This window comes from Dendroctonus ponderosae, unplaced genomic scaffold, assembly GCF_020466585.1.
Source record: "Dendroctonus ponderosae isolate FM_Combo_2020 unplaced genomic scaffold, Dpon_F_20191213v2 Dpon_F_20191213_1, whole genome shotgun sequence".
Taxonomy (NCBI): Eukaryota; Metazoa; Arthropoda; class Insecta; order Coleoptera; family Curculionidae; genus Dendroctonus; species Dendroctonus ponderosae.
This window is the reverse complement of record NW_026017110.1, coordinates 30,430,199-30,440,175: the sequence shown is the minus strand read 5'-3', so window position 1 is coordinate 30,440,175 and position 9,977 is coordinate 30,430,199. Positions and strand designations below refer to the sequence as shown.

The 9,977-nt window shown below is 36.1% G+C and overlaps 1 protein-coding gene across 1 annotated transcript in view; it reads left to right on the top strand.

Moving 5' to 3' along the window:
* The first annotated feature begins 2,675 nt into the window (after positions 1 to 2,675).
* LOC109541880 (3-oxoacyl-[acyl-carrier-protein] reductase FabG) overlaps positions 2,676 to 9,977 on the top strand; it is a 15,390-nt gene continuing 8,088 nt past the window's right edge. Inside the window, exons 1-3 of the mRNA XM_048661056.1 lie at positions 2,676 to 2,771; positions 2,829 to 3,163; positions 6,233 to 6,403. Coding sequence (XP_048517013.1) covers positions 3,046 to 3,163; positions 6,233 to 6,403 — 289 coding nt within the window. The 5' untranslated portion in view covers positions 2,676 to 2,771; positions 2,829 to 3,045. The remainder of the gene's footprint in view (positions 2,772 to 2,828; positions 3,164 to 6,232; positions 6,404 to 9,977) is intronic.

Sequence of the window (9,977 nt, the reverse complement as noted above, 5' to 3'; positions counted from 1 at the left end):
CTGTACAACGTTACGTTCCAGTTTCACCATGGTAATAGGTTACAACAAGCGGTTCCAAAAGAAACATGTTATATTTTAATTTTTTCATTAAAAATGCACAATGATAATGAAAGTAGAAATGAAAAATAAAAAGAAGGAAAAATAAATTATACGTTTAATATGCGAAAATGTTTAAAAATCTAATTTTTATTTAAAAATGAACTACTATTTAAGAATAAATTTTTTTGCAGATGCTTTTTACTGAGTTTAGTTCTTCGCTCATTTATGATAGCACCCGCTTTAGAAAATAATCTCTTGTATTTCGTTTTACAATAACATTAAATAATCCACAATAACAACAAACAGAAATGCGTGTTTGGCAAACCTGGGCAAAGTATTACTCGAATTAATTTTGGTACCACCAAAAAACAAGTTTAAAGAAATATGTCGACCTTACAACGTTTATTGCTATTCAAATAACTTTCATTTCATCTCCGACTGAATTCATATTTAAAAAGGACCAGCGTTCTTAAATGCTGGTGCACATTCTGCTTAAAACGTTTGTTATTTTACATTTCAACTGTGATGGAATTTACGTCTTAGACTCTTAGTTTGCCATTGTTTAACTTAGCTATATAACTCCCGAGCTAAGATTCTTGAAAGAAATCCCTTTTTTTAAGATTTATTACAGAATGTCAGAAAACTAAATACTTATAGACTAAAAATGCAGAATTATATCATCGCAGCAACTAAACAAATTTTCGCTAGTTTCTGGAGAACTGAACAGTAATTGTTATAAACCAAAAGTGATACACAATCATCAAGGCAACGCGCAACTACATACAACATATTTTCCGTTGACAAATGGCTACTGAAACTGCTGCAACTGGATAGAGCGCTTGACGATGCCGCTGTTACGGTTTTATGAGACGGTTCCAAAAACAACCGTTTAAATCGGCAAACTGCTGCAGCTGGTGCGAAGTGCGCACAACTGTTTCGGTTGCAGCTGGAACAAGCGGATGCAGCTGGATAGATCGCTTGACGGTGTCGCATCGGTTCTGTTCTAGTCCGCACCACTTTTTTTTCGGTTTTATGAGACGGTTTCAAAAACAACCGGTTGAATCGGGTAGCTGTAACTACGGTTTCAGGTTACACGTTTGGAACACTGTTATTTTAGCGGTTACGTTAAATACCGACCATCCCTATAACCTACCAACATATCGCATAAACATAAACTGGATCCCAATCCCAATTATTACTGTGAAATAATAATGATATTATAAATGATAACTAAATTCTGTCGTTTAATGGGCTTTACGTTGATAAAAATGTTTTGCCAAAACATGTAATTTTAATACGTATGGCAAATTCCAGACAGTTATTGTTGTTATAGTATAATATGGATTAATAACTGGCCTACCGCCCAGAGACTACCCCGATAAAAGAAGCTTGTGGCAACACTGCGACCAGCGTTGCCAGAGTCAGTACATTCGTACTTTTTTCAATACGCCTGACCCTCCAAATCCTCCATAATTTCTTAGTACCATAACACTAGCATAGAACACTTGAAAATAATTGTTTTCTCTTTCCCTTTGTATTATTTGTCAGCTCTATTATTGTTGGCTGCCTACTGTTTTGGTGTAATGTGGTGGCTACATCTACTGCTGTTATACCTGTTTTATGCCGTTTACCGACCGCCGATGTAGTGGGCAGACGCATGAAACAGTAGCACCCTTTTCCGGAAAGCGTAAAAAACCGCGCGAAATCAATAGCACACATCACTGAACAAAACATGAAGAATTAGGTATATGATACCTAAATAAATGTTTTTTGAAGTAAATGAATTTGTTTTATTGTAGTTCTACATACATTTACTAAATTTACTAAATATTTTATAATACAGGATGATTATTCAAATTTCATATCTAGCAAGCTGTGAACATGTACATATGTTCTATGTTTGTATGTTCCTATCTTCTATCTCTTTTATGTGACATTTCATAGCTGCCTAGATATGAAATTTAAATAATCACCCATGTGTATACGTACGTAAGTATAATACAATATATTGCTTTAATTTAATAATATTTTGTAATGCTTTACAGTAGGATCTGCTGTAGCACGCGTACATGCTTGTACGCGGGGCCGTGCAGCCAAACATTGCATAATGGTCAGGCATGTTGCCGAACTGCCACCAAAGTAGAAAATTTCAATGAAAACAAAAAAGTAATTCATTCAAGGTTGAAAACTTAGCAAAATTACGTCCATACAGGAAATGGTAGACGAAACTGATAAGTTCATACATATGATTGTGCGCGTAATTTAGCCGGGACCCAGCTGATTTCAGCCAGCGGTTTGAAATATCAAATTAATTGTGTATGCATGCAAAGAAAATAAAATAAAGTATTTTCAGCTTTGGTTTCTCTATGGATGTCTATGAATGCGTGTGAGTTCTTAATCGGTTAATTGGAATTATGATGAGAATCGGAAAAGTAGTGAAACTATATCATCTGGGTGATACTAATTACTATCTATTTTATATTAAATAGTTAAGTATATTAAATGATTTGTGTACATAAAAAGGAAGGAAGTGGTAATGTTAAGAAAGTGCTAATATAGAACTGGCAACTACGCGAAAAATTTCGACTGACACACCGACGCAAAGAGCTGAACCATCATGGCTACCGTTTGTTTTGGAAATTGGCGAATTTCAGAGGGTGAAGTCCTGGAAAACGGCATTAGGTCGAAAAATGTATAGGAAAAATGTTGTTTTTTACGAGATTTTCTATAAGGTGAGAATAGTCCTAATTGGCAAAACAGCAATCCTAGCACCAGATCGTATTGTATAGGATTACCCAGTACGCTTTCGAGACATATTCAGTACCCACGATGATAATTCTGGCAACACTGACTGCGACATTGTTCGTCTTTCACGAACGACGGAATGTAAACATGTTTGCTATCACAATTTAATAAATATAACTTGTTGAATAGATAAACCACATTTTGTAATTCGATAACGATACAGTCCGTGATTTATTTAGGCATAACATTGTATTGTATAATATGGGAGACAACATGCAGTTTATTGGGAAAGTAGTACTTATCACTGGGGCCAGTTCAGGAATAGGGGCTGCTACGGCTCAGCATTTTGCTAAGTTAGGAGCCAGCTTAGCTTTGACTGGTATGTTATTTTTCATTATGTTGAGACTAAGCTTAAGCCTTGAGCCTACTTAAGCCTTGAAGCTCGGAAATGCGTCCATTGAACGATCCTACGCACTGATATTTTACTTAATTATGATAATAGATACGAGCTGGCTTAAATTAAATCATGATTGTGTAGGTATTCACAAAAAGACTAATAAGATGATATCAATCGAGTTTAGTCGTGAGTTTTCTTTTCGTTGATGAGTTTTGTGTATCGCTGCTAAATTTGGATATGATTTTTTTCGTTAACGCTTTATTTTGTCTTTTAGGGTCATCTAGATATGTTGTTGATTTTTTTTTTTCTCTCCCCTTATAAGTTTATTTGGAACGTGGCCCTTACCATGGGCGTCATTTCAGGATTTAAACTGGGGTGGCAAAACCTACTCAGCTGAAAAGGGGTCCTCCTCCATAAAAATGTTTAAGCTTGATTTTAAGTTTGTTTTTCCAGGCTATTTTTGCAGCAATTTAATTTATAACAATTTTAACCAAAACAGTAATTTTTAATCGCTTGAGTTATTAACTCAAGATATGGAGTTAATTATAATTATACATATTAAGTAAACATTATGAAAAGAAATCGTATACTCAATTGTGATCATACATATGAAAAGTTATTTTTACATAAATTGAAGTCTTCTTTTTGGACTTGAATTAAATGCGTCAATAATTTTGAAAATGTTTATTACAACACTCGTTTCAATAGCCAAAAGGGCTAACGAGGACAATCTTACTTCTAGTGTATGTTTTTAACCATCGCAAGCACGAAAATAACCTCTCACGGGATGCAGACTTCATTGGAATCGTAAAAAACACACAAAAAACTTTTCACACTTCAAATATATTTATACAAAAACGTCAGCTCTTTCTTGAATAGTTTTGTTTCTTGAGTCTTCCATTTTGCAGAAACATCTCAGTTCAGACACAACCAGCCGTCTAAATTGTAATATTTGCACACGTACTGTACACTGCTATGTCTATCATCCACCTATAATTTTGCTAAAGTGGTTAAGTATATCTAGGTAATTTTCTTCAAGTCTGGGCTCTCTTTGGATTTTATCGTTCAGGATATCAATAACTGGTCAAAGGATTGAAACTTTGTGGTACTGCTCTACCGATTCAAATGGAGCTCCGCTCCCTCCCCCAATTTTTGACAGAAGTTTGCCTTTCCTTGGCAGCTCGGCGGCTTTAAATCCGCACCTTTTAGCGCTTTCTGTGCAGTGATTGAAGAACTTTGTAAAAAAGTCATCTGTTCGAAACGATTGCTATACTTCAAGTGTTCTGTTTGTTACAGATTTAACAGCTTCGTAAGTCACACTGCTTGACTGAAGGGTTTTTCACAATATTTAACATTGTGCTAGAACTCGTCTGAGTAATAGCAGGTCAAATACAAAGTTGAACTTCTCCATATTTTTCAACAGAGCATCGGCTTGTCTACCACCGTCAGGGTCTGTCTCAGAAATCTCTTGTAGAGTCTCAAGAGGGGTATCAAAATTATTATGTATTTGCTAGTTGCCCTTGAATTTAACTCTCGGACTTGATTCAATTTTTCATTCACAAATTCTCGTACAAGATTTAATGATAATACAATGAATTAAATGTTCGATGAGAACGATTGATTGACAGTGATCTGATACTGCTGGTGGCTCTGTGTGGCGTTTCCGCCTGTATTGTGCGGACGCAACACTATCCTCCCAGTTATCTAGCGGTTGGGGCGCTGAGGAGCTTTTTTTTCTCAGGTGTAAGCTGTTGTGGAATCTCTTGGATATCTTCGACTTCTGGAACCTCTTCTTCTTGCAAGTCCTTTTTTACAGCGGTCGGACGTTGGGCAGTTGGAATTTCTCCAGCAAAATGTCTCCTTTGCGTACGTCCCTGAATAAGGACATGATAATCTAAGTTCCCCTTCGGTTCCACGATAGTGCCGAAATTCCAATTTGTAGCTGGATTAGCGTAATTTCGAGCTTGCCCCTTCCGGCCGGCCTCAAAGGTTACCTCCTATGAGTTGTTACTTAACTGTTTCTCGCTGATGTTCGAAGTGATGTTACGTCTAACCAAATCGAGCCTCGTTCGAATATTTATGTTAAACATTAATTTAGAAGCGGTCACAGAAGTAGTTGAATTAGATTGTCGTCGAGCTTCATGTGTAAGTATGCGTTGGATATCCTCAGCACAGAAGTAGATGCATCCATTCATTTTTTTGAAAATATCGTCGATTTTCGAATAGGTTAAGAATCATCTTGAATGTATTTGTTGATGGTGATGTTATAAGCGGCACACAATCTGATTCTGCGGTCCTTCCGCATGATCGGAACTACTGGTGTGGCCCATGCCGAATGCACTACTTTTTCTATAACACCCAGGTTTTCCAAACGACTTGATCGTGCTTCCTCTGCCACTTTAGCTAGCAATGCCTAAGGTACTGTGCACGTTTTGACCATTTGGCCCACCTACTACCATACTTGTCTTTGTTTATGATTTGCATTCACTTTCAATTTCGTTCGTTACTGTTCTTGACCTATCTTCTCAAACACTTTCAATGGAGCATGTTCAGAAGAGGAAAAAAAACAACCCGCAAACAATTTGAAAATTTAGTAGAGTTTGTGGAGGAAAATAAAGTTAATTTTCAAGACCATTTACTAATTGTTCTAATAAAGCTAACCTTATAAGACCACCAAAAGACATATTTTTCTTTTAAATTAAAAACAAATTATAGCTAAAACACAAAGCTACGCTCTGATTATTTTGTTTAGTACTCCGAGCTTAACTTCGAGGGACGCACGTTAAGTTCGATAGCGGCATGTGAATTTATACTGTTATTTTGAAGTGCTATTTCTTAATATAACGTTCGTCAATAGCGTGCGCCTGTTATATTATAACGGTTTTCCTGATACAACACACCAGTTAGAGCCACATAACGTGTTTGACGGATAACCTGCCCGTTATTAGTTATAAAGTTAACGTGAGTGATACAGCACAGGGCCGATTATGTTTTCAGCGCGTTTCCTATTTTGACCTTGAAAAAAACTAGCTATAATATGATGTTTTTCAGGTCGCAATAAAGATAATCTCCAAAAAGTGGCAACCGAATGTTCAAAAATTGGAGCGAAAAAGGAACCTCTTCTTTTAATTGCAGAACTAACAAACGAAGATCAGACAAAAGCGATTGTTGATGATACAGTCATCCACTTTGGAAAACTAGATGTTTTAGTAAATAATGCAGGTAACATATTTTAAGTCTATTTTTGAATAGCATATGAAGACGTTTTATTACTGATCATAATTAATTGACAAAAGCAGATTAAGCTAACAGCTAAAAGTTAAGTCAAAGTAAAGTAGACTGGAGGTCGCTAGTCAGAGAGGTGTTAAGGATGTCATCTAGCAAATAAATCTTGAATAAGAAACATGATCAGGGATTTCCAAGAACCAAGATTTCAATACTCGGTATAGCAAAATTTTATGCATAAGGGAGAAGAACTTTCACACTCAAAGTAACAATGAGAAAAGCGAAAACTTGTTGCGAATGCTTCTACGAAGATGGTCTATTTCCCGATTCTGCAACGGCAGTGAAAATATTTAGAAGTGGCGGTTTTTGGAAAGATGTTAGTTCATAAAGTAAGTTCTTCACGTATCTTGAATGAGCAGTTCCATATCCGTCTCGACCCAGAAGATTAAATTGTCATACCATATAGGAACTTGCTTGAATTTTTCGTTGTTGTACCATATACCAACCCACCATTTCTGAAAAATGAAAAATTACAGGGCAATGGAAATCCGACTGGATTATTTAATATTTTTCGCTGCAGAAGCTGCGAAGTTCTGCTTTGCGATATTGGGGCTCTTCCACACTTCCAACTTTTTGGAGGTAGTCCGGAAATCATTTATAGGCTGATTTTCCACTTCGATCGATTTTCGTTATTCTGCTAGCTGCTATCCAGGACACATGTTCACTCTAATCTTTTTTTTATCGTAGCCTTTTCATTAGACCTTCTGTATGAAATTCTTCTCTGATCATGATCTTAAACTATGTAGTTTCTTTCTATACTTCAATGCGTGTTATTGCTCGTAGCTCTCTGATCTGACTTGGTTTCAGTCGGGTCAACAGGCCTACATGAATTGTATATCCTCACTTTACTGGTAGTTATCATTTTCGCATTTTCCGAACACCCTGTATATTGGTATGCTGTTTTTGTTTTCTCCTCGGTAATTCAATAATTTATTGGACATATTGTCAGGTTCTGGCGCATTCTTGAGATGTTTTATTTCGCTTATTACCTCTTTCACTGGAACTCGTACTTCTCTCTCGAAGGCTTGTGTTTTCCCGTCTCAGTCTATGTCACTTTTTCGATCACTAGAAGTTGCTTTGTGAACGCAGGTCCATGAAGTAACGTTTGCGGCTGTCTTCGTAGATGTTGTTTATTTGTACTGTTTTGTTTGGTACATTTTTCGCAACTCTAAACACTTTCCTGACGCGCTTTTATGTTTTATATAGCACCCTTTACATTTATTTGTTGAAGTTATTCCAATGATCTTTTTTTCTTGCCCGCATTCTGTTATTTATACAAGGTGATTAAAAATTGGCGTCATTCCTTTTAAGGGGTGATAGAGGCTCCCTTGGGGAGTACGAGAAAAATATTGAAAATTTTTTAAATATATTAACAGTTGAAGATCGAATTTCAACTTTGTTAATAAGCATTATTTTGAAATTGTTCCATGCTTAATTGGTAGCATATTGGAATACTTAAGCATTCAAAAAGAAAAATTACGATCTTTGTTTCAAATTACGAAAATTTTTGATATCAAAAAAGTTCTCTTCTACAATTTTTTGATGAAAAGGCATAGCGGCAATGATGTTTTTTTGTCATTAACAGACAATTACAGGTGGATAGCCCTTGTCAATAATAACAATAATTTGTCAAACTGTGACTTACTTTGAATTTCCTTTCGCGAATTTGCTGATATGCGATTAGTTCAGGGGAAATGCTACAGTAACATAGCAGAAGCTGAATAGCTGAGTGGATAATAAGGAGATTACACAGGCACTAGCTTGTTTGGAGTTAACCATTAAAATGTTTGGTGTTGTATGGTTTATTTTTAAACACCAATATTCGAGGTTATGAGAACAGGACAGTCATTTCGGAAGTACGTTGCCCAATCAACAAATCTTGTTGAATTTACCGTTTATCCTTGTCTATCTTATTGTCAGTCTGTATAATTCCATGGTTACCGGAGTTTCAAATAATTACAAAGCAACAGGTATTTGCGCAATGTTAATTAGGCCTTGTAAAACATTGCTGCCGGATTTCTGATATAGTTTTTTGCAAATTTCTCAGTTTTTAATAACAATTAATTTCTTTTACTATTTTTTCTGTACTCCTATAACAGCGCCAGACAACACCACCAGAGGAATGACGCCAATTTTAAATCACCCTGTACTATTTCTCATTTCCGTATACAGGGTAATTAAAATTTGCGTCATTTTTCTGGATGTGTTGTCTGGGGGTGTTTTGAGAGTACAGAAAAAATAGTTAAGAAAATTAATTGTTATCAAAAACTGAGATATTTACAAAAAACTATATCGGAAGGATGGCAACAATGTTTTTCAAGGTAATCTGGCGAATTAATATTATGTAAAACCTGTTGCTTCGTAATTATTAAAAATTCCGGTAACCATCGAAAAATACAGTGACAATAAGTATAAAAGGTGAATTCAACAGGATTTGTTCAATGTGGAACGTACTTTGTCGAAATGTCAACATTGTTATCTTAACCTCGAATTGATGTGTACACTACACAATAAATACACATTTCAGTCTTCAACTGCAAACAAGTTAGTGTCTGTGTAATCACCTTCTATGATCACCTTATTATGCACTCTTCTGGAGCAGTGTCTCGTATTAGATTAATTAACTCCTGTGCATTTTGTACCGGTGTTTAGTAAGCCATTGGTTTAATGTGTCCTTGTGCCGTGCGCATCTTACATACGTGGTAGGAACGTAAGCCGTCTTTGGTATTTATTTGGTGCCTGAGAAAGTGTCAGTTGTTGTGCAATGCTCTGAGGCCCCCTGGAAAGATTTGCTGCAATTATCTCCAATTCTTGTACCTGTGTGTCTGGAACTCGAACATCTATTGTCGTCCACTATCTTCCTGGAACCACTCTCCTCGCCCTTTGTTGGCGTGAGTTCTTACAGCTTCTGCTATGTTACTGTGCCAGTTTTCCAGAGCTAATCGCAAATCCGCAAATTCGTGAAAATAAATTGAAAGTAAGTCATAGTTTGACAACTTATTGTTATTATTGACAAGGGCTATCCACCAGTAACTATCTGTTGATGACAAAAAAACATGGTAATGCTTTACGGTACGATCTGCTGTGGCACGCGCACATGCCTGCACGCAGGGTACGCGCAGCCAAACATTGCATACTGGTCAGCCATGTTGTCGAACTGCCACCAAAGTAGAAAATTTCAATGAAAACAAAAAAGTAATTTATTCAAGGTTGAAAACTTAGCAGAATTACGTCCATACAGGAAATAGTAGACGAAACTGATAAGCTCATACATATGATTGTGCGCGTAATTTAGCCGGGACCCAGCTGATTGCAGCCAGCCGTTTGAAATATCAAATTAATTGTGTATGCATGCAAAGAAAATAAAATAAAGTATTTTCAGCTTTAGTTTCTCTATGGATTTCTATGAACGCGTGTGAGTTCTTAATCAGTTAATTGGAATTATCATGAGAATCGGAAAAGTAGTGAAAACTCTGGGTATTACTAATTACTATTTATTTTATATTAAAAA